The sequence below is a fragment of the Oncorhynchus keta genome, chromosome 21 (genome assembly GCF_023373465.1).
Source record: "Oncorhynchus keta strain PuntledgeMale-10-30-2019 chromosome 21, Oket_V2, whole genome shotgun sequence".
Classification (NCBI taxonomy): Eukaryota; Metazoa; Chordata; class Actinopteri; order Salmoniformes; family Salmonidae; genus Oncorhynchus; species Oncorhynchus keta.
The window spans coordinates 6421798-6446775 of record NC_068441.1 but is presented as its reverse complement, the minus strand read 5'-3'; the positions used below and the strand labels follow the sequence as shown (position 1 = coordinate 6446775).

General features: G+C 43.3%; 1 protein-coding gene across 2 annotated transcripts; it reads left to right on the top strand.

Moving 5' to 3' along the window:
• Positions 1–8583: 8583 nt before the first annotated feature.
• On the top strand, positions 8584–18234 carry LOC118400003 (TAR DNA-binding protein 43-like). Of its 2 annotated transcripts, XR_004828947.2 has the most exons (6): positions 8584–9353; positions 9556–9719; positions 14992–15132; positions 15716–15886; positions 15981–17029; positions 17685–18234. XR_004828947.2 is itself a non-coding variant. In XM_035796323.2 (5 exons), the coding sequence occupies exons 1-5, from the start codon at positions 9113–9115 to the stop codon at positions 16479–16481; spliced, it is 1218 nt and encodes a 405-aa protein (XP_035652216.1). In that variant the 5' UTR covers positions 8584–9112; the 3' UTR covers positions 16482–18234. The 2 variants fall into 2 exon arrangements, 1 of the variants encoding a protein (XP_035652216.1); XM_035796323.2 differs by having other exon boundaries at positions 15981–18234.
• Positions 18235–24978: the final 6744 nt, after the last annotated feature.

Sequence of the window (24978 nt, the reverse complement as noted above, 5' to 3'; positions counted from 1 at the left end):
TTTCTTGTTGACTTTATTCTCAGATTACTTGTAATGTTCTCTCCCATATGTACATTTTACTATATTGCTAGAGTGCAGAAATGATCCATTCAAATAAGGAGAAAAGAACCATACACTAAACATTCACAGTCCAACAAAACAAATTCGTAGCACAATGGGCAACTTAACTAGCATGTTTTGATGTCTCATGCATAAGAACCATGAAATGACTTTCTTGCTAACTCAAAACCCAACAGTTAAATAATAAATAACAATGTATTACTACACAAAGAAACAAGGAATATGAAATACACTAAGAAAGCATTCTACACTGCTCAAAATAAAGGGAACACTAAAATAACACATCCTAGATCTGAATGAAATATTCTTATTAAATACTTTTTTCTTTACATAGTTGAATGTGCTGACAAAGTCACACAAATTATCAATGGAAATCAAATTTATCAACCCATGGAGGTCTGGATGTGGAGTCACACTCAAAATTCAAGTGGAAAACCACACTACAGGCTGATCCAACTTTGATGTAATGTCCTTAAAACAAGTCCAAATGAGGCTCAGTAGTGTGTGTGGCCTCCACGTGCCTGTATGACCTCCCTACAACGCCTGGGCATGCTCCTGATGAGGTGGCGGATGGTCTCCTGAGGGATCTCCTCCCAGACCTGGACTAAAGCATCCGCCAACTCCTGGACAGTCTGTGGTGCAACGTGGCGTTGGTGGATGGAGCGAGACATGATGTCCCAGATGTGCTCAATTGGATTCAGGTCTGGGGAACGGGCGGGCCAGTCCATAGCAACAATGCCTTCTTCTTGCAGGAACTGCTGACACACCCCAGCCACATGAGGTCTAGCATTGTCTTGCATTCGGAGGAACCCAGGGCCAACCGCACCAGCATATGGTCTCACAAGGGGTCTGAGGATCTCATCTCGGTACCTAATGGCAGTCAGGCTACCTCTGGCGAGCACATGGATGGCTGTGCAGCCCCCCCAAAGAAATGCCACCCCACACCATGACTGATCCACCGCCAAACCGGTCATGCTGGAGGATGTTGCAGGCAGCAGAACGTTCTCCACGGCGTTTCCAGACTCTGTCACGTCTGTCACATGTGCTCAGTGTGAACCTGCTTTCATCTGTGAAGAGCAGAGGGCGCCAGTGGCGAATTTGCCAATGTTTGTGTTCTCTGGCAAATGCCAAACGTCCTGCATGGTGTTGGGCTGTAAGCACAACCCCCACCTATGGACGTCGGGCCCTCATACCACCCTCATGGAGTCTGTTTCTGACCGTTTGAGCAGACACATGCACATTTGTGGCCTGCTGGAGATCATTTTGCAGGGCTCTGGCAGTGCTCCTCCTGCTCCTTCTTGCACAACGGCAGAGGTAGCGGTCCTGCTGCTGGGTTGTTGCCCTCCTACGGCCTCCTCCACGTCTCCTGATGTATTGGCCTGTCTCCTGGTAGCGCCTCCATGCTCTGGACACTACGCTGACAGACACAGCAAACCTTGCCACAGCTCGCATTTATGTGCCATTCTGGATGAGCTGCACTACCTGAGCCACTTGTGTGGGTTGTAGACTCGTTCTCATGCTACCACTAGAGTGAAAGCACCGCCAGCATTCAAACGTGACCAAAACATCAGCCAGGAAGCATAGGAACTGAGAAGTGGTCTGTGGTCACCACCTGCTGAACCACTCCTTTATTGGGGGTGTCTTGCTAATTGCCTCTAATTTCCACCTGTTGTCTATCCATTTGCACAACAGCATGTGAAATTTATTGTCAATCAGTGTTGCTTCCTAAGTGGACAGTTTGATTTCACAGAAGTGTGATTGACTTGGAGTTACATTGTGTAGTTTAAGTGTTCCCTTTATTTTTCTGAGCAGTGTATATACAGGAAATATTAAAGTCATATCCAATACCATATTAACATGTGCAGGAATACTGTTGTGATGGAGGTACTGTAGCTATGTATAGGGGTAAGGGGACTAGGCAACAGGATATAAGATAAACAGAGTAGCAGCAGCATATGTGTAGAGTCAGTTTAAATGTATGTGCGTATTAAGTGTGAGTGAGCAAATTATGGGGCACTGAGTGTGCATAGACTGCAAATATTGAAATAAAAGCTCATTAAAGATACAAGATAATCTCAGTCCATATAGCTCATTTGTTAGCTATGAATCAGTCATATTGCTTGGGGAAAGAAGTTGTGCAAGAGCCTGTTGGTGTCAGACTTGATCCACCGGTACCTTTTGCAGTGCGGCAGCAGAGAAAATAGCTAATGGCTTGGGTGGTTTGAGTCTGACGATTTTCCAGGCCTTCTTTTCACACCGCCTAATATAGAGGTCCTGGATGGCAGGGAGCTTGGGCCCAGTGATGTACTGGGCTATCTGCACAATGCTCTGTAGCGCCATGCGATGGAGGGCGGTGCTATTGCCATACCAAGCAGTTATGCATCCAGTCAATATGCTCTCAATGGTACAGCTGTAGAACCTTTTCAGGATTTTAGGGCCCATGCCAAACTTTTCAACCTCCTGAGGGTGAAGAGACATTGTTGCACCTTCTTCACTACTGTGCATGTGTGTTTGGACCATTTGAAGTCTTTAGTGATTTGGACACCAAGGAACTTGAAACTGTCTACCAGCTCCACTCCTGCCCCGTTGATGTGGATAGGGGTGTGCTCGCGCTCCCTGTTTCCTGTTGTCCACGATCAACTCCTTGGTCTTGTTGACATTGACGGAGATGTTGTTGCTCTGGCACCGCACTGCCAGGTCACTGACCATGTAGGCTGACTCAACGTTGCCGATGATCAGGCCTACCACCGTTGTGTTGTCAGCTAACTTGATAATGGTGTTGGAGTCATGTGTGGCCACACAGTCGTGGGTGAACAGGGAGTACAGGGACTAAGCACACACCCCTGTGTTAAGGGTCAGCGTGGTGGAGGTGATGTTGCCTACCTCACCACCTGGGGTTGGCCCATCAGGAAGTCCAGGATCCAGTTGCAGAGGGAGGTGTTCAGACCCAGAATCCTAAGCTTATTGAAGAGCTTGGAGGGGACAATGGTGTTGATCGCTGAGCTATAGTCAATGAATAGCATTCTCACATAGGTATTCCTCTTATCTAGGTGCGTGAGGGCAGTGTGGAGAGAAATTGAGATTGCGTCGTCTATGAATCTGTTGGGGCGGTATGCAAATTGAAGTGGGTCTAGTGTGGCTGGGATGGTAGAGTAAATGTGTGCCATAACCAGCCACTCAAAGCACTTCATGATTACAGAAGTGAGTGCAACAGGGTGGTAGTCATTGTGGCATGAAGCCTTAGAATTCTTAGGAACAGGAATGATTCTGGTCATCTTAAAACGTGGGGATTACAGACTGGAACAAGGAGAGGTTGAAATTTACTGTGAATATGCCATATGGCGACCGGATCATATTTGTTTTTACCTTGGAGGATAAAGGATTTTTTCCAGGTCATACAATTAATTATTAGAGACAGAATTCTATTTGAGCCAGGCTTCTATTTCCTTAATACACTCAGTATTTTCTCATTTATATAGTTAATTGTTTAAGCCATTTTGATACATTTCTTTATTTCTTGCACTGTGTTGTCATTTACACACTGTCACATTTCTTTCATTTAAGTATGCCTCTATTTCGAGATTATTATATATTTTTTTAATTCACAGAATAATTATTCTGGGCCAGTTGTGTGCAGCCCTATGGGACTCTCGATCACGGCCAGTTGTGATCGAACCCGGGTCTGTATCACAAAAAATATATAAAGAAATATTCCCAGTCAGAGCTTGTTAATTTCCGAGTTCCTAGTTGTCTTGAACGTGACATTAATGCTCAGAGGGAGACGGCAGGGTATTATTCCCTTTGAGTCAGGAACCAAAACTCCTCCATAGTGACCCGTAAATGCATTCGGTCACATGACAGCTCGATCAGCTGTTCGATTTCACTTACAAGCATGTCAACTGAGCCAGGATCACAGTAAAACGGATTGAGAAGTAGGTCCCAAAATGCTCTTCCAAGCGTTGGAGGTGAGCAGTCATCACTTGTGTGGGACACTTACTGATGCTCTTTTCTGTTAGAAACATGCACAGCCAAGGGAAGGAGGCATGTTTACCTTTTGAAAGTCTCCCTCCAATAAGAATTATTTCCTCTGAATTCACTGATTAGGTCACTCATCTGTATAATGTTTTTGTATTTCCCCTGCATGCTTGCGTTCAGTTCGTTCAGTTTCCCAAATATGTCTGTTACATAGTCAAGGAGACAGATTTTATTTTCATTACACAGATAGTCAAACAAGTCTGTTTTTTAAATCCATTGTGAATGACAACAGGTCCTCTCTCAATAAGAAAAATTTCCAGCACTCCCCCTCGATAACCACCAAGCCTCGGTGTGAAATAAAACATGGTCTTGCTCTGATCCCATATATCCATCGTTTCAGTCTCCTGAGGGGGAATAGGTTTTTGTCGTGCCCTCTTCACGACTGTCGTGGTGTGCTTGGACCATGTTAGTTTGTTGGTGATGTGGACGCCAAGGAACTTGAAGGTCTCAACCTGCTCCACTACAGCCCCGTTTAACAGTGTTTTCTGACAAAGGTATTGATGTGAGTTTTTGTGCCTTTTTTGTGCCTCTCGGTGCTAAAGTGATCTTAGAAGTAAACAGTGGCTTTGAGAACTCTTTCTATCGTATCCTATTTCTGCTACATGATTTATGTTAGGTTGTGATTTTGACGGTATGTTGGTGGAGCGCCACAGGGATGCCTCTTTCTTTTTTAATTTTTTTTATTTTATTTTAGGTACTTTTTACCCCTTTTTCTCCCCAATTGGTTCTCTTGTCCCATCGCTGCAATGCCCATACAGACTCAGGAGAGGCGAAGGTCGAGAGCCATGCTTCCTCCGAAACACGACCCCTCCAAGCCGCACTGCTTTAACCAGCCGCACCAATGTGACGGAGGAAACACCGTACAGCTGGCGACCGTAGTCAGCGTGCATGTGTCCGGCCACCACAAGGAGTCACTAGAGCGCGATGGGACAAGGACATCCCAGCCGGCCAAACCCTCCCTTCTTACCTTGAAAGTGAGATATTTGACTTCTCTAGTTCGCAGAGCAATACTCTGGGCGTACTGCCAAATAATGAGTGATAGTGTGGTGTACTCCTTTGTGTTGTCAACCATTTACTCGCATGAACCCATACAAGACAGGTTATTTCAAAAGCAGCATTGTGCTAAACATACTGCGATCACACAAACACAAGAGATTTCCATCACAAGACATTGGAGTTCTGGATAGGTCCCTAAGACCTTTTTCTTTTCTACTCCTCAGCCTGGTCGTCGTGCCACTGCCTCGCCACCGTGTCGCCACTCTCTGACTGACTGACCAGGCCTGCCCTGCAGAGGCCCCTCCCTAATGGGGTCACCTCTCCCCTCTCACCCGCCCGTACTTTTCAAATGTGAATTCCATAAACTTGAATCCCCCCCTCAATTTTGGGTGGTCCTTCTGTGGCTCAGTTGGTAGAGCATGGCGCTTGTAACGCCAGGGTAGTGGGTTCGATTCCCGGGACCACCCATACGTAGAATGTATGCACACATGACTGTAAGTCGCTTTGGATAAAAGCGTCAGCTAAATGGCATATATTATTATTATATTATTATATTAATTTTCAAATCACGTAGAGGGCTTGACCTGTTTCACGATAGCAACCAAAGTCCAGGTAAGTCCGTTTATAACATTCCATCATTGGTTACTCTAAGAGTTCTCCATATTGACATTGGCTGTGGCCTCAGGCCCTGTGGTGCTAAGCTTGGAAAAGTAATTCCAATTTCGACTGCTTCCTTTATTACTAATAGGATAGACCAAGTGGTGCTGTTCTATGCAATCTTATTACCATACCAACTATATCAATACTATATCAATATCAACCATCAGACAGGGCCTGCAACCGCCTATTGAACATAGCTTGTTTGAGTTGGAGACCCCAAGTTACTTTAAAAAACGTAAATTACTGAGGTTGATGCATCTTTACATTAGCATCTTACTTCCTGGATTACATCATCAGATCTGGGCTATGCAGATGAATACGGACATTCTTGTATTGACGGAAACTTGGATCTCTGGGGACATTCTGGACTCTGATTTTAATATTGAGGGTTATAATGTGACAGACAGGGTAGAGGTGGTGTAGTGGCTATTTCCCTTTCCCAAAAATATTTGCTACCATCTTTAAGCCTTTGTCTGGGGAAGTATGTATCCATAACTGTTATAAGGGCCTTACCGTCCTCCCTCGTCTAAACTTTGTGCACTTGAGGAGTTAACAGGTTTGTCTTCTTTTATTAAATCATAAGTTATTATCCTGGATGACCTAAATTATGTTTGGGAAATGCAAGTTTCAGACAATCTAAAAGATGTGTAATGATCTACTTCCATCACGCCAGTATCTCTGCCCATTGTAAATATGGTAATGGTACTGACCCTATATACAGTGCATTTGGAAAGTATTCAGACCGCTTGACTTTTTCCACATTTTGTTACATTACAGCCTTAGTCTAAAATGGATTAAATAGTTTTTCCCGCCTCATCAGTTTACACACAATACCCCATAATGACAAAGCAAAAAAGGTTTTAAAAAAACAACTGAAATATCACATTTACATAAGTATTCAGACCCTTTACTCAGTACTTTGTTGAAGCACCTTTGGCAGCGATTATAGCATCAAGTCTTCTTGGGTAATGAAGCTACAAGCTTGGCACACCTGTATTTGGGGAGTTTCTCCCATTCTGCTCTGCAAATCCTCTCAAGCTTTGTCAGGTTGAATGGGGGGCGTTGATGTACAGATATCTTCAGGTCTCGCCAGAGATTTTTGATCAGGTTCAAGTCCGGGCTCTGGCTGAGCCACTCAAGGACATTCAATGACTTGTCCCGAAGCCACACCTGCATTGTCTTGGCTGTGTGCTTAGGGCCATTGTCCTGTTGGAAGGTGAACCTTCACCCCAGTCTTAGGTCCTGAATGCTCTGGAGCTGGTTTTCATCAAGGATCTCCCTTCATCTTTGCCTCAATTCTGACTAGTCTCCCAGTCCCTGCCACTGAAAAACATCCCCAAAGCATGATGCTGCCACCATCATGTTTCACCGTAGGGATGGTGCCAGTTTTACTACAGACGTGATGCTTGGCATTCAGACCAGAGTTAAATCTTGGTTTCATCAGACCAGAGAATCTTGTTTCTCATGAACTGAGAGTCTTTAGGTGACCTTTGCCAAATTCCAAGCGGACTGTCATATGCCTTTTACTGAGGAGAGGGTTCCGTCTGGCCACTCTACCATAAAGGCCTGATTGGTGGAGTGCTGTAGAAATGGTTGTCCTTCTGGAAGATTCTCCCATCTCCACAGAGGAATTCTAGAGCTCTGTAACAGTGACCATCGAGTTCTTGGTCACCTACCTGACCAAGGTCCTTCTCCCCCGATTGCTTAGTTTGGCTGGGCAGCCTTGGTGGTTCCAAACTTCTTCTATTTAAGAATGATGGAGGCCACGGTGTTCTTCGGGACCTTCAATGCTGCAGAAATGTTTTGGTACCCTTCCCCAGATGTGTGCCTCAACACAATCCTGTCTTGGAGCTCTACGACAATTCTTTCGACCACATGGCTTGGTTTTTGCTCTGACATGCACTATCAACTGTGGGACCTTATATAGACAGGTGTGTGTGTGTGTGTATTAGGATGTCCCTTGGGGATATCCGTACCTATGTAGGACATGCGAGGGTTAGGTTAATAAACAGGCTGGAGCTAGAACCTCGTTGTCGCACGTCCTTATTTTAGATCATACTACAGTGTGCCTTTCCAAATCATGTCCAATACATTTAATTTACCACAGGGTGGACTCCAATGAAGTTGTAGAAACATCTCAAGGATGATCAATGTTAACAGGTGCACCTTGAATTTTGCATCTCACAGCAAACGATCTGAATAATTATTGTTTACAAGGTCCTACTTCATAAACTTACTATCTAACTTTGCTGTTGAAATATAGACGCCTGAGTTCCTATCGTTTTTAATGCACCGTATTGCTGGAACAACATTCTAAATGTAATATTGATGTTCTTGTGATGTTCGAGCAATTTAAACTATTGATTGGGGACTTATTGGTGAGGAATGTTTTTTCTGGTTGATTTGTGATGTTATATTTGTGCTTCGCATGACTGTGTTTTTTTAAGGAAGAAATTAATACGTTTCTGGTTAACAACACGGAGAGATGAGCAGCAACCAGGAGTTAATGTCTGGCATGAAAGGCGGCGTTCAAGTCGACGCCTAGTTGTTCCCGGGTCCCAGTTGTCACAGGAACTCATAATTAAGTTTGAAAAACTGGGTTTATCAAATCTATACATAGGGGGGACGCCGCAGTAGTTATCGACTATGCATCTCCGTGGTTATCATTTACACAAGTCCATTTTTTTACACAAATACGTTTACCAAGATCATAGTGAAAAATGTGTAACATTTGCCTGGAAAAAAATATTTATCCGTTTCTGTTATTTCCTAGCTGCACAACACCCCACCCCCTCCTTTTACCATGATATGATCCGAGATAATGACGCACTTCCTCCATGATCATGCCATTTTGATCGGAAAGAATAGCGTGTTTATTTTCGTCGCAGGTGTGTTTGAGGTTGAATATTTGCTCTAAACGCGCAGTATTATGTGTATGCTACTTTTGAAAATCTTAGTTAAGACTTAACGTTAATTATACGATTGCTCGATTTAAAATTACTTGGACGAAATTTCAACTTTTAGGACCAACACGCCGTTAGCTCACTAAAAGCTCCATTGCTAAAGCTAGGTCGTCCGGTGTAGATGACAGAGCAAGCTAACAAAGGAACACGGAGTGGGACTGAGGCAGGTTCGTTTGCTTGAATATCTCACGAGATCTAGTTAATCGTTTAAATACAATTTCATTTAAGCAACGTCCAACATCTAAACTGATTTATTTTTTATAAACCGCGGTGTATTTTCGAAACTATTTTTTTGTATTAATCAACTAGTCGTCGGGCATATCGAAGTGGGTAGAGAGCTAATTTTACATAGCCAGTGCAGTATTTTTGACTGAGAAAAGGCGTAATTGTAGGTACAAATGGCAGAGTTGTACATTCGTGTGGCCGAAGAAGAGAATGAGGAGCCCATGGAGATCCCTTCTGAGGACGATGGCTCTGTGTTGCTTTCTACCGTGGCAGCTCAGTTTCCTGGGGCTTGCGGCCTACGATTCAGGAGTCCTGTTTCACAGTGTATGAGAGGGGTCCGTTTGGTGGAAGGGATTCTTCATGCGCCTGAGAACGGCTGGGGCAATCTGGTCTATGTCGTTAATTATCCCAAAGGTATGTTGACTAAACTATGACATGTTTATTTTAATTAGCCACCAACTAGTGGACGTATGTTATATTTACATACTCAATTAATTATTAACGATTGAAAGGTTCCCTAGCTATACTCACTCCACATGATGCATATCTAACTAGGCAAATGTCAGTCTCAAGTGCTACATCAAGGAATGAATGACGATCCCTACCACACTTTCAGACAATAAAAGGAAAATGGACGAGATCGATGCCGCCTCTGCCGTGAAGATGAAGAGAGGTGACATGAAGACATCTGATCTGATTGTACTGGGGTTGCCATGGAAGACAACTGAACAGGACCTGAAAGATTACTTCAGCACCTTTGGGGAAGTCATCATGGTGCAGGTACAGTTGCAAATTTGAGACGTTGTTCTTTGCAGATGTTTCTTTTAGGTACCTTCACTATTTTTGTTCTCCCAGCTGTAAATTAGAACTGACACTGTTTTAACAATTTTGTAAAAATAAAATGCATAATCATATCGGTCTAAAATGTCAAATTCAGTTTATGCTTCAAAACCAACTTTTTAAGAGGTAAAAAAAAAAGGTTTTCGCTATTTATTATTATTATTTTTTTAATTTCACCTTTATTTAACCAGGTAGGCTAGTTGAGAACAAGTTCTCATTTGCAACTGCGACCTGGCCAAGATAAAGCATAGCAGTGTGAACAGACAACACAGAGTTACACATGGAGTAAACAATTAACAAGTCAATAACACAGTAGAAAAAAAGGGGAGTCTATATACAATGTGTGCAAAAGGCATGAGGAGGTAGGCGAATAATTACAATTTTGCAGATTAACACGAGTGATAAATGATCAGATGGTCATGTACAGGTAGAGATATTGGTGTGCAAAAGAGCAGAAAAGTAAATAAATAAAAACAGTGTGGGGATGAGGTAGGTGAAAATGGGTGGGCTATTTACCAATAGACTATGTACAGCTGCAGCGATCGGTTAGCTGCTCAGATAGTTGGTGAGGGAGATGAGAGTCTCCAACTTCAGAGATTTTTGCAATTCGTTCCAGTCACAGGCAGCAGAGTACTGGAACGAAAGGCGGCCAAATGAGGTGTTGGCTTTAGGGATGATCAGTGAGATACACCTGCTGGAGCACGTGCTACGGATGGGTGTTGCCATCGTGACCAGTGAACTGAGATAAGGCGGAGCTTTACCTAGCATGGACTTGTAGATGACCTGGAGCCAGTGGGTCTGGCGACGAATATGTAGCGAGGGCCAGCCGACTAGAGCATACAAGTCGCAGTGGTGGGTGGTGTAAGGTGCTTTAGTGACAAAACGGATGGCACTGTGATAAACTGCATCCAGTTTGCTGAGTAGTGTTGGAAGCAATTTTGTAGATGACATCGCCGAAGTCGAGGATCGGTAGGATAGTCAGTTTTACTAGGGTAAGCTTGGCGGCGTGAGTGAAGGAGGCTTTGTTGCGGAATAGAAAGCCGACTCTTGATTTGATTTTTGATTGGAGATGTTTGATATGAGTCTGGAAGGAGAGTTTGCAGTCTAGCCAGACACCTAGGTACTTATAGATGTCCACATATTCAAGGTCGGAACCATCCAGGGTGGTGATGCTAGTCGGGCATGCGGGTGCAGGCAGCGATCGGTTGAAAAGTATGCATTTGGTTTTACTAGCGTTTAAGAGCAGTTGGAGGCCACGGAAGGAGTGTTGTGTGGCATTGAAGCTTGTTTAGAGGTTAGATAGCACAGTGTCCAATGACGGGCCGAAAGGTTGGCCGAGGTTGGAGTAGCCAGGCGGAAGGCATGGCCAGCCGTTGAGAAATGCTTGTTGAAGTTTTCCATAATCATGGATTTATCGGTGGTGACCGTGTTACCTAGTCTCAGTGCAGTGGGCAGCTGGGAGGAGGTGCTCTTGTTCTCCATGGACTTCAGAGTGTCCCAGAACTTTTTGGAGTTGGAGCTACAGGATGCAAACTTCTGCCTGAAGAAGCTGGCCTTAGCTTTCCTGACTGACTGGTTCCTGACTTCCCTGAACAGTTGCATGTCGCGGGGACTATTCGATGCTATTGCAGTCCGCCACAGGATGTTTTTGTGCTGGTCGAGGGCAGTCAGGTCTGGAGTGAACCAAGGGCTGTATCTGTTCTTAGTTCTTTTGCATTTTATTTTTTTGAACGGAGCATGCTTATCTAAAATGGTGAGGAAGTTACTTTTAAAGAATGACCAGGCATCCTCAACTGATGGGATGAGGTCAATGTCCTTCCAGGATACCCGGGCCAGGTCGATTAGAAAGGCCTGCTCACAGAAGTGTTTTAGGGAGCGTTTGACAGTGATGAGGGGTGTTGAGTAAGGTTTTGTTGGCAGAATTAACTTCTCGATGCACCCATCCCGATAGTGGGATCATTTGTCAACATCCGCTGAATTGCAAAGCGCCAAATTCAATTACTAAAAATATTTAATTGTCATGAAATCACAAGTGCAATATAGCAAAACACAGCTTAGCTTGTTGTTAATCCACCTGGCGTGTCAGATTTCAAAAACGTTTCGGTCGAAAGCATGCCAAGCGTTTATGTAATGACATCTTTCTCGGTAGACAAAACATTAAACAGCTAGCAGCCAAGTAGATTTGTCACGAAAGTCAGAAAAGCAATCAAATTAATTGCTTACCTTTGATCTTCAGATGTTTTCACTCACGAGACTCCCAGTTACACAAATGTTCCTTTTGTTCCATAAAGATGTTTTTTATATCCAAAATACCTCCATATGGTTGGCACGTTATGTTCAGAAATCAACAGGCTCGAGCGGTCACGACCAGGCAGACAAATTCCAAATAGTATCCGTAAAGTTCGTAGAAACATGTCAAACGTTTTTTGTAATCAATCCTCGGGTTGTTTTTACAAGAGATAATATTTGAACCGGGACTGTAGCTTCTTCAATAGGAGAGAGACAGAAAATGTCTGCTCCAAGCTGTTGCGCATGCAAAATGCTGCTGACACCCAGCCATACAATGACACGATGTGATCTTTCTCGCTCAATTTTCAAAATAAAAGCCTGAAACTGTCTAAAGACTGTTCACACCATGGGGAAGCCATAGGAAAATGAATCTGGTTGATATCCCTTTTCCATGGTAAAAATTGCATTGTTTAGGAGTGCAAGGGCGAATTGAGTTATTGCACATGCGCACTTCACAGAGAAGGTTCTCGCTAACAGAAATATGCAGACATGCTAGAACTCGCCATTAGGATCTTGCTTGCTCATGCTTGGCTCTGCCTCCCTCCTTTGCTTGTTCTGCCCACTGACACATTTGTTTCCATTGGAAATGATAGACTGTGGTCTCTTGGGTTGGTTGTAAAAATCTTTGCTTGTACTGTTACCTAGATAGCTGCTGGAGGTTATTGCCTGGTAGTGTCAGCTTTGGTGGCTACAGAGATTGGGATTGAAGTGTCACTTGGTTGGCTAAGAAATGTGACTCACTCATTAGTTTAAGATGGCTACTCATTTACTCAAACTTGAACAACTGTTAGCATATCTCCTAGTTGTCAATCAAAATGTATTTGACGTGGATGAAATTACCACTGAGCAGGCAGGCAAGCTGTAAATCTATCCACCTGTTAAAACATGGGTTATTATGGGACTGGGGGCTGGCTGAGCAGGGTAGCCTACTCCTCTTTGTATTCACTGTGCAATTTTGACAGAAAAGGTTGGGTTTTATCTACCATTCCCTGTGCTAGATTTTGGCTCATCTGGCCCTGGCTAACATGTTGTGTTGTGCAGCGGCAACTGAGGGAGCAATCATACATGTTTTTTAGTATTTTATTACTATTTCTCACCCCTTTTTTCTCCCCAATTTCGTGGTATCCAATTGGTAGTAGTTAGTCTTCTCACATCGCTGCAACTCCCGTACGGACTCGGGAGAGGCAAAGGTCGAGAGCCATGCGTCCTCTGAAACACAACCCAACCAAGCCGCACTGCTTCTTGACACAGCTAGCACTGCGGTGCAGTGCCTTAGACCACTGCGCCACTCGGGAGGCCAGCTGTTGGTTTTTTGATTAATGTGAAGTTCTCAGAAGTAAGACTGCCTTGGTATTATATATTTGCAGAAAACCATTCAGGTTTCTTGTGAATTTTGCTACTGCTTTCTAACCAAAGTCAAGTTATTCTGCTGCATGTAAACAGTCCAGTAGTGCAACATCAACGTGAATGGCATAGGACTGTTTGGATAGCCTATTTTCATAATAGGCCTACTCTAGCTGTGATTGGTTATGGCGCACTGGTCTCCGTAGAGTCGACCTGGACAACACTGACACGTTTTTCACGAAAAATTCACTGCTGCAAAGATTTTCGTGTCTGTTTGATTAACCTCTAGGAATGAACGGACACTCGAGCAATCCCGTATTTGTAGGCATATCATTGGAAGTGTAATCATAGCCTCAAGCTCAAAGTCACCATAACGCATCACCTTTCCTATTCATGAAAATCCCGGGACAAATGAAATAAATATATTGAAACACAAGCTTAGCCTTTTGTTAACAACACTGTCATCTCAGTTTTTCAAAATATGCTTTAACCAAAGCTACACAAGCATTTGTGTAGGAGTATTGATAGCCTAGCATAGCATTAAGCCTAGCATTCAGCAGGCAACATTTTCACAAAAACAAGAAAAGCATTCAAATAAAATCATTTACCTTTGAAGAACTTTGGATGTTTTCAATGATGAGATTCTCAGTTAGATAGCAAATGTTCATTTTTTCCAAAAATATTATTTGTGTAAGAGAAATAGCTCTGTTTTGTTCACGTTTGGCTAAGAAAAAAGAAATGGAGTCAACATAACGCCAAACTTTTTCCCAAATTTGCTCCATAATATCGACAGAAACATGGCAAACGTTGTTTAGAATCAATCCTCAAGGTGTTTTTCACAATTCTATTTGATGAAAAATCATTCCTGGCAGTCGGTTTCTCATCCGAGGAAAACGGAAAAATACTGCAGCTGGAGATTACGCAATAATTGCGACGGACACCAAGCGACCACCTGGTAGATGTAGTCTCTTATGGTCAATCTTCCAATGATATGCCTACAAATATGTCACAATGCTGCAGACACCTTGGGGAGAACGTGGAAAAGGTAAGCTGACTCCTAGCTCCTCCACAGCCATATAGGGAGTCATTGCCATGAGGCGGTTTCAAAAAATGCGTCACTTCCTGATTGTATTTATATCTGTTTTTTTTTCTGTAACATCAGTTCTGTGGCACTCAGACAATATCTTTGCAGTTTTGGAAACGTCAGTGTTTTCTTTCCAAAGCTGTCAATTATATGCATAGTCGAGCATCTTTTCGTGACAAAATATCTTGTGTAAAACGGGAACGTTTTTCATACAAAAATTAAAATAGCGCCCCCTATATCCAATAATTTAATTGCCCAAACGCACGGCCGCTTTCCCATTCATTTCACTCTAGAATTTTCACAAATACCTGACTGTCATTTCCAAACCAGATATGTGCTCTGCTTGTTGCAAAATGATAAATGTGCCACTCTTTCCGAGGGTGTATGTGATAAGAAAAAGAAAGATTTTGATGGTGCTAAATCTTGTCAGTTCCTTTTTAGTGTGCGATTCCTTGGTATATCTGTGGTGCCTTCACTACATGCTCCTCTTCACAGGTGAAACGAGATGTGAAGACTGGAAACTCAAAGGGGTTTGGCTTTGTGAGGTTTACTGAGTATGAGACTCAAGACAAAGTGATCTCACAACGCCACATGATTGATGGAAGATGGTGTGACTGCAAACTCCCCAACTCCAAGGTAGGCGTTTTTGTTTCTGTATGGTGTGTAACGTTGATTATTAACGGCAAGAGCACTTGTTTCAGATGTGAATTCAGGTGAAAGCTGTGATCCCTTATTGATGTCACTTATTCAATCCACTTCAAATTAGTGTAGTTGAAGGGGAGGAGACAGGTTAAAGAATCATTTTTAAGCCTTGAGACAATTGAGACATGGATTGTGTGTGTGTCATTCAGAGGGTGAATGAGAAAGGCAAAAGATATGTGCCTTTGAACAGGGGTATGATGGTAGGTGCCAGGCACACTGGTTTGTGTCAAGAACTGCAACACCGCTGGGTATTTCTCACTCTCAACACTTTCCCATGTGTGTCAAGAATGGTCCACCACCCAAAGGACATCCAGCCATCTTGACACAACTGTGGGAAGCATTGGCGTCAACATGGGCCAGCATCCCTGTGGAATGCTTTCGACACCTAGGAGATTCCATACCCTGACGAATTTAGGCTGTTTTGAGGGGGAGGGGTGCAACTCAATAATAGGAAGGTGTTCCTAATGTTTGCTATATTGTTAATGTGTGAACCTTTACATTTTATTTTGTAAAACAGCAAGGTCCAGATGAGCCCATGAGAAGCAGAAAGGTGTTTGTAGGCCGTTGCACTGAAGACTTGTCCGCTGATGAACTGCGACAGTTCTTCATGCAGTATGGTGAGGTCACTGACGTCTTCATCCCCAAGCCCTTCCGTGCCTTTGCCTTCGTCAGCTTTGCCGATGACCAGGTAGGTGCCACCGCAAATTCAAAGACCTTGTTCTATTTGCCTTCTGCTGAATTGCCCCTTTAATGTCAGACTGACCCGCATGTCTTCTCTCCAGGTTGCCAGTTCCCTATGTGGAGAGGACCTGATTATTAAGGGGGTCAGCGTGCACATCTCAAATGCTGAGCCAAAACACGGCAGTAGGCAGATGACGGAGCGAGCAGGGCGGTTTGGGAATGGGTTTGGGGCTCAGGGCTTTGGTAGTAACCGCACAGGGTTAGGGACCAGCGCCAGTAGTAATATGGCTAATTTTGGCAACTTTAGTCTGAACCCTGCCATGATGGCTGCTGCTCAGGCTGCCCTACAGAGCAGTTGGGGAATGATGGGTATGTTGGCTAGTCAGCAAGGGCAAACTGCCACCTCAGGCACCACCTCCACTGGGCAGACTAACTCCACCAGGGATCAGAGCCAGGCCTACAGCACAGGCAACAGTAACTACGGCACCAACTCAGCCAGTCTAGGTTGGGGTACCGGTTCTAACGCAACAGCCAGTGGTAGTGGGTTTAGTGCAGGATTTGGCTCCAGTATGGAGTCCAAGTCTTCCGGGTGGGGTATGTGAAATAGTTTGATGGTAAGTATTGTGAGGTCTTTTTCCTAATTTATTTCTGGTGTTATGTGTATCTGATACTTAAACGCTTTTGTGAAGGCTGTTTTGTACATTTGGAGATCAAGATTTAAATTTAGAAAGTGTTTGAAATGAATTGTTTACCAGAGTCATGCTACTTTTGAAGTCAAATTTATTTGTTCTTAAGTTTGTTATATCCTGACTTATTTTCAACTGGATTCTTTGATGCATGCATTGTGAGTTGTGATGTTTCTGAATGCATGAGAAATCACTGGTTCACTATCCATCTGTATATTTGACAACAATCTTGCATTGGAAAGAATCTGGTTGAAACTTAAATGTTTTAAGTGCAACTTTATTTTCAGTCTAGTTAAATGGAAAAGCCTTCACTACAATCTCTTCTGCAGTTCACCTCTCTTCCATTTTCCCGGGAAGAAGCTCCTCTTTGGCAGCATTCTTTGGGTGATGTCAATATCACTCTCTTCCATCTATAAATGCTTTGCCATCAAAGAACGGCTTCACTCCGCATGTTCTAAGAGACGGTGGGTGTTTAATTTTTATCCACTTTTTAATGGAAAGAACTGCGCAACTGACATTAAGAACTCGTGAGTGCGATTGAGGATGGCTTGTGGCGAAGAGTGAATCGATGAGTGAGCGAACAGAGAGAGAAAAAGAAAGCGTGAAACGGACTGGTTGTGCGATGAAAGAGCCCAATTTGACTGCTGTTGTGAGTGTGAATGGAATCTGCAGATGCTTCAAGGCCCCCCCCAATGGACTTTCATTTACTAGTACTTCAAGATCTCTCTTTGCAATTTGTCACACCCTCCTGTAGTATATTGATCAAGTGCAGAAGTGGTACCCAAATGTAGTGTGGAATGTTGTGCTGAATATTTGTCTTGTATTATATAACCTACATGACCCGAGTGGTGTGTGTGTGTGGTTTCTTTCCTTGTTATTGATGCTCTCTATGTGTGAACTTTGATGTGGATGACACCTGCTGAGGACACTGGGGACGTGAGTGATGGTGTGAGAACGTGGTGTGGTTGTCAAATGTTTCCCAGTGTGTGATTCTCCGGTGTGTTTTAGATATGTCAAATGGAGGTCTCTAATAAAATGTTTGAATAGTTATATTTATTTGAATACTAGTTACTTTTGTGTCATTTGAATTGTCAAATCTAACTTAATTCACATATCTAGGGACCTTGGACACTGCTGACCGAGGTTTGCATCTGAACCCAGACCGGAGTCAGTGTCCTGAAGGATGAAGACAGAAGTCCTCACAGGCTTGAAATGGGGCCTCTTAAATTTATGCCAACTTAAAAGGAGTCAGAATTGGGTAGTAAGTTTGGATACATTTATGATCTATTCTGTCAGACATAACCAAGTTTTTTTTTCTTCAATTGGCTTAATTTTAAATTAACGTGAATGCATTATTTGGGCAGAGGAGTAATTTATGTCTAATGTATTCTTTGGGACATAAGACAAATAATGAACAGGTTATGTTATTTCAGATTTGCACACTGGGAAATAGTGTCCTGTCCATAAAGGATGTTATGGCATTTGTCAAAATGAAGCTAAATGGAAACACCAGTTGTCCTTTTAATAATAATTTTTATTGAACAGATTTTTTTAGTATAACCTGTTGGGGAGATGAAGTTGGAACCGTGCTCTTAACATTTCAGCCAATGAATATATTCTCACTGTACCACTTGTTGGATGATAATTAATAAATATTTTCTACAAGTTGGTTGAGCCAGTTGATGCCCTTTAATGTGCAATATTCGTACAAGCACAGCTGTTACCTAGTAGTGTCTGCATAATTGAACCTATTCACTTAGTACTAGGGTAGCCTCTTAGCTCTAGCATGTTGTTCCTTCCTACTCAATAGCCTGGTTCTTCCCTGCACTCTTATGTCTGGTTCGTGTTGACAAACTCTTCCCTCTTCCTTTTGTGTGAAGTTACAAGAAAGGGGAATACATTGTCAGACGACGACAGTATCGTTGCCGGGTCGTTGCTGAACTGTTTATTCTGTTTACAACTGACCCTGCAGAGCAGTTGATGCCAAATAGTTTCCTACCTACTTCTGAACAGCCAGAATATAACTACACTGCATAAACGAGAGCCTGGAAATCAAGTCCTTCATCTGGAGCTGGAGGATTGTCCGTCTGAATAAACACCAGATTTTAAAACATCACTGCAAATTGTATGAAGACCTTTTTACCTTGCAAAGGCCTTTGCAAAAATATCTTAAAAGATAAAGAATACTGTCAATCATCCTGAAACATACAAGCAGACTTTGTGTGTCCGTGTAAAGTGGATTACTCTCCCTGTCTCCCTCATCTGCATTGCTCTGAAAACGCAGGGCGGGGGAAAGCCGTGATGACCTCTAGGCCCGAAAGTTATCCTCGCCTGACAAGTTCTTTTCCCCCGCAGTACAGTCGAAGGAAAGGAAATGAGGGGAAGAACATGCTTGTGACCATTGAGCTGCACCAAAATAGGTTTAAAACTAATTATACAAATATCTCTTTTTTTTTAGACCATTTAACCACTTTACCAAAGAGCACCTTCTACCTACTAAGTTCTATTCTATCTCAGCAGCGCTTCTCTTCCTTTTCTCTACATGTTCCTTCACTTCGTTTTCATTAATGATACTAACTTCTGAGAGGACATGATAGTCGATGTATGTTCATCTGACCATCTGTGTTGGACTAATGAACTACATGTAATTCAAATAGTAATTACCCTACATTTTGAAGTAGCGTGGTGGTAGTTTAAATTCAAATCTTGGTAGTGTTTCGGTAGTTCTGCCATGTAGGGGTGTAGCTACCTACTGGAACTACACAATACTTTTTTTGAGAAATAAAATATGGGCGAACTAGGCAAGAATTTACTTTCAGAGCTCCGTAAATCTCACTTAACATTTTTTTTGTGTGTTTTATAGACTCAATTCCACATTCTGTCAACATTGACTCTAGAGTTCTGTTCGTTGTAGTAGACCTATGACATTTCAGATTTAGATATGATACATTTCACAAAGTTATTTTGACCGGTGACACTTTGATTCTTGAAAGTCCAATATCTTGACAATTTGACTGCTGACATGCAAAACATGTTTGGGCTGTATTAACAGTGGGCTGATGGAAAAATATGTAGTTTTTGAGTGGATGTTCCCTTTACGGGTAGTTTTAGTGTGACGTAAATGAAGTAGCTTCCCCAACACTGCTGACTATTCATCTGTGGTCATTCAGGAAAATAAATTAGGAAAGGGAGCCATTGAAGCCAGTGACTGTTAGGATTTCTTTCACAACGTGAAAATAATTAATTCATACAACAGAATAGTAGGCTGATACACAGCCAATGCAGTAGATGGCGGCATGCACCTATAACATTTGTTTGTGGGGGTAGCATCGAACAACTGGATTTCATTATTTACTGGGCACTGCTCAGTGACGCAAACGAAGACCTAATCAGAACTGTTAACCGATTACGGATAACTTCCAATGCGGGACACATGCTGCTTAAACTGGGACAGTCATTTGCCAAGTACTTAGCTCGAAAGCATGAATGTTATGCTCTAAGACGGAATGTTACTGTTAAAATCACTGTACTTACTGTTATTAACTGCATACAGTACCCCTAGACCCAATACAATTCACATACCGTCCCAGCAGATCCACGGACAACGCAATTGCCACTGCACTGCACACTGCCCTATCCCACCTGGAGAAGATAAATACTGTACCTATGTAAGAATGCTGTTCATCGACTACAGCTCAGCCTTCAACACTATAGTGCCCCCCAAGCACATCACAATGCTCAGGGCCCTGGGTCTGAACCCTTCCCTGTGTAACTGGGTCCTGGTTTTCCTGACTGGCCTACCCTAAGTGGTGAAGGTAGGCAACAACACCTTTGCCACGCTGATCCTCAACACGGGGGCTCCACATGGGTATGTGCTCACCCCCCTCCTGTACTCCCTGTTCACCCATGACTGCATGGCCATGTACGTCTCCAACTCAATCATCTATTTTTCTGATGACACAACAGTGGTAAGTCTGATTACCAACAATGGCAAGACAGCCTACAGCGAGGAGGTTAGAGCCCTGGTTGAGTTGCGCCAGGAAAATAACTGCAGAGGGCATGTCACTGGTCATATCGACAGGCTGCAGGGGAGTGTCAAAAGCTTCAAGTTTCTCGGCGTGCACATCACTGACATCAGAGACAGTATAGTGAAGAAGGCGCAACACCGCCTGGTACGGAAATTGCACCGTTCACAACCGCAGTGCTCTCCAGAGGTAGTGCGTTCAGCCCAACACATCATAGGGGCCACACTGCCTGCCCTCCAGGACATCTACAGCGCCCGGTGTCACAGGAAGGTCAAGAAGATCATCAAGGACCTCAGCCACCAGAGCCACAGCCTGGTCACCCCACTAGCATGTAGAAGATAGTACAGGTGTGTCAAAGCTGGGACCGAGAAACTGACAAACAGCTTCTATCTCTAGGTCATCAGACTGTTAAATAGTCACCAGAAGCCGGCCTCCGCCCAGTACCCTGCCCTAAACCTTAGTCACTGTTACTAGCCGGCTACCACCCAGTACTCTACCCTGCACCTTAGAGACTGCTTTGCCCTATGTACATAGTCATTGAACACTGGTCACTTTAATACTGTTTACATACTCTTTTAACCACATTATATGAGCAGTGCCTTCAGAAAGTATTCACACCCTTTGACTTTTTCCACATTTTATTGTGTTGCAGCCTGCATGCAGAATGGATTCAATTTAAATGGTTTGTCACACAATACCACATAATGTCAAAGTGGAAATAGGTTTTTCTACATTTTTACAAATTAATTAAATTTTTAAAAATGAAGCAAGATCCCTCAGTCGAGCAGTGAATTTCAAACACAGATTCAACCACAAAGACCAGGGAGGTTGTCCAATGCCCTGCAAAGAAGGGCACCTAGTGGTAGATGGGTAAAAAAAAGAAGAATCCCTTTGAGCATGATAAAGTTATTAATTACACTTTGGATGGGGTATCAATATACCCAGTAACTACAAAGATACAGGCATCCTTCCTAACTCAGTTGCCGGAGAGGAAGGAAACCGCTCAGGAATTTCACCATGAGGCCAATGGTGACTTTAAATCAGTTACAGTGTTTAATGGCTGTGATGGGAGAACTGAGGATGGATCAACAACGTTATAGTTATGCCACAATACTATCCTAAATCACAGAGTGAAAAGACTGTACAGAATATAAATATTCCAAAACAACCATCCTTTTTGCAATAGGGCACTAAAGTAAAACTGCGCAAAATGTGGCAAAGAAATTAACTTTAAGTCCTGAATACAAATTGGGGCAAATCCAACACAACACATCACTGAGTACCACTCTTCATATTTTCAAGCATGGTAGTGTCCGCATCATGTTATGGGTATGCTTGTCATCGGCAAGGACTAGGGATTTTTTTTGGATAAAAAGAAATGGAATAGAGCTAAGCACAGGCAAAATCCTAGAGGAAAACCTGGTTCAGTCTGCTTTCCAACAGACACTGGGAGACAAGTTCATGTTTCAGCAGGACAATAACCTAAAATACAAGGCCAAATATACACTGGAGTTGCTTACCAATATGACATTGAATGTTCCTGAGTTACAGTTACAGCCTAGTTACATTTCTGACTTAAGTTGGCTTGAAAATCTATGGCAAGACTTGATAATGTCTGTCTAGCAATGATCAACAACCAACTTGACAGACCTTGAAGAATTACAAAATAACAATGTGTAAATATTGTACAATCCAGGTGTGCAAAGTTCTTAGAGACTTACCCAGAAAGACTCACACCTGTAATCGCTGCCAAAGGCGATTCCGACATTTATTGACTCGGGGTTGAATATTTATGTAATCAAGGTATATTAGTGTTTTATTTCACATTTTCAAGAAATTATTAAATTGTTTTGACAACACTATTTGTAAATGATATAGTTGATATTTTCCAGTGATGAAGACATGGATGGATGTCTCATGGTAGGGTGGGGTTAGCCCTTGATCATGACTTTCAGTTCCATTACATTACACAAAAATGGTTAATACACACCTTTATAGGGTTAGGGGGTCCCACGCTGACATATTTACATGTTACAGCGCTTGTTTATGGAAAACAGAAGGAAGACAGAGTGGACTACCTGTGCTAAATTGCTATCTGCATCTCTGAACACCGGAGACAGACACAAACGTGTTGTCACTGATAAATACTATCGGCTGCAAATGTGTTACACAGGATGGTTGTTTTGGAATATTTGCATTCTGTACAGGCTTCCTTCATTTCACTCTGTCATTTGGGGTTAGTATTGTGGAGTAACTACAGTGTTGATCTGTCCTCAGTTTTCTCCTATCACAGCTATTAAACTCTGTAACGGTTTTAAAGTCACAATTTGCCTCATGGTGAACTCCCTGAGCGGTTTCCTTCCTCTCCAGCAACTAAGTTAGGAAGGACGCCTGTATCTTTGTAGTATTGATACATCATCCAAAGTGTAATTAATAACTTCACCATGTTCAAAGGGATATTCAATGTCTGCTTTGTTTATTTTTACCCATCTACCAATAGGTGCCCTTCTTTGCAAGGCATTGGAAAATGTCCCTGGTCTTTGTGGTTGAACCTGAGTTTGAAATTCACTGCTTGACCGAGGGACCTTAAAAATAATTCTATGTGTGGGGCACAGAGATGAGGTAGTCATTCAAAAATCACGTTAAACACAATTGTTGCACACAGAGTGAGTCCATGCAACTTATTATGTGACTTGTTTGGCAAATGTTTACCCATGAACTCATTTAGAACATTTCTCAGTGACCCCAAACTTTTGAATGGTAGTGTACATATATATATATCAGTGTTTATCAATGCAAGTAGCTAATGACAAATGTTGCGCCAGGAGTTATTCTTCTACTTCCTCTTCTTTGGGATTGGTTTGGTGGATCGCATCCAACTTTTAAGGTGCATACACAGTCAAGGCATACCTACATTAAATTCTCTTCATTAGTCCTGTTCCTCTAAGAAAGTGAAATAAAGCCCTAGACACCACTTCCCTCCCCTTTCCTCCCCCCACTACACCACCCCAAACCCAACCCCGTCCAGCCTCTAACCCTTCCACACAATCACTCCCTATCCACGTCATACAGTTCACAAAATATCAACACATGCTCCACCGTTTCCTCCACTAAACACTCATCACACAGACCTGTTTCATGCCTCCCTATAATCCACAACGTGGCATTCAAACCTGTGAACCCAAACTGTAGTCTACTCCACACAACTTCCTCACCCCTACATCCCATACTCCCCACCTCTTCCTTTACTGTGCATGTGATAAAATTGCCTCCCCTTACTACGAGCATCCTACTTTCCTTGCCAAAGATCGAGCCCTTTTGCCCGGATCAAGAACTTGACTTCCCTGCAGCTCAGCGGGACCTAAATATCTACCCCCTCTCTCCTCACAGCACTGTTAGCCACCACATCTGCATTCTCATTACCCTCCACACCCACATGGGAGGGAGGCTTACCACCACTCCCATCAACTCCACAAACACGTCTCCCCTATCCGACCTGCCCGTCTTCACACTACTCAACACTGCAGCCCAATCAGAACAGATCAACAGTCAGTGGTTTAACCACCTCCTCCTTCTCCCATCTTCAACCTAAAATAATGGCCATAAACATAATCAGTTAACCGTTTACATACTCTAACATTGAAATCTGGGATATATACCCCTGCCCCCACTCATCCACTGACTGGATCCTTTGAGCCATCTGTATATATTAAAAAATGGGTGGGGGGGATTACCTATATATCTATATATCTCTCCACACAGTCTCACGTCCTCACCCCATTCTCTCCTGCCCTCAATCATGTCCACATCTACACTTGGTTTTGGAAACAGCCATGGAGGAACATTCTCCAAAGCAATTGCCTGCACTGTTTCTGTGGCAAGAAGGTTTGCTGTGTCTGTCAGCGTAGTGTCCAGAGCATGGAGGCGCTACCAGGAGACAGGCCAGTACATCAGGAGTCGTGGAGGAGGCCGTAGGAGGGCAACAACCCAGCAGCAGGACCGCTACCTCCGCCTTTGTGCAAGGAGGAGCACTGCCAGAGCCCTGCAAAATGACCTCTAGCAGGCCACAACTGTGCATGTGTCTGCTCAAACGGTCAGAAACAGACTCCATGAGGGTAGTATGAGGGCCCGACGTCCACAGGTAGGGGTTGTGCTTACAGCCGGACGTGACAGTCTGGAGTCACCGTGGAGAACGTTCTGCTGCCTGCAACATCCTCCAGCATGACCGGTTTGGCGGTGGGTCATTCATGGCGAGCACAGCCCTCCATGTGCTCGCCAGAGGTAGCCTGACTGCCATTGGGTACCGAGATGAGATCCTCAGACCCCTTGTGAGACCATATGCTGGTGCGGTTGACCCTGGGTTCCTCCTAATGCAAGACAATGCTCGA

Excerpts from the sequence above, each read along its gene's own strand:
- LOC118400003 (XM_035796323.2), top strand. The coding sequence starts at position 9,113 with ATGGCAGAGTTGTACATTCGTGTGGCCGAAGAAGAGAATGAGGAGCCC. Across the intron at positions 9,720-14,991 it reads GGGAAGTCATCATGGTGCAG|GTGAAACGAGATGTGAAGAC; the intron begins GTACAGTTGCAA and ends TCCTCTTCACAG. Across the intron at positions 15,887-15,980 it reads TCAGCTTTGCCGATGACCAG|GTTGCCAGTTCCCTATGTGG; the intron begins GTAGGTGCCACC and ends TCTTCTCTCCAG.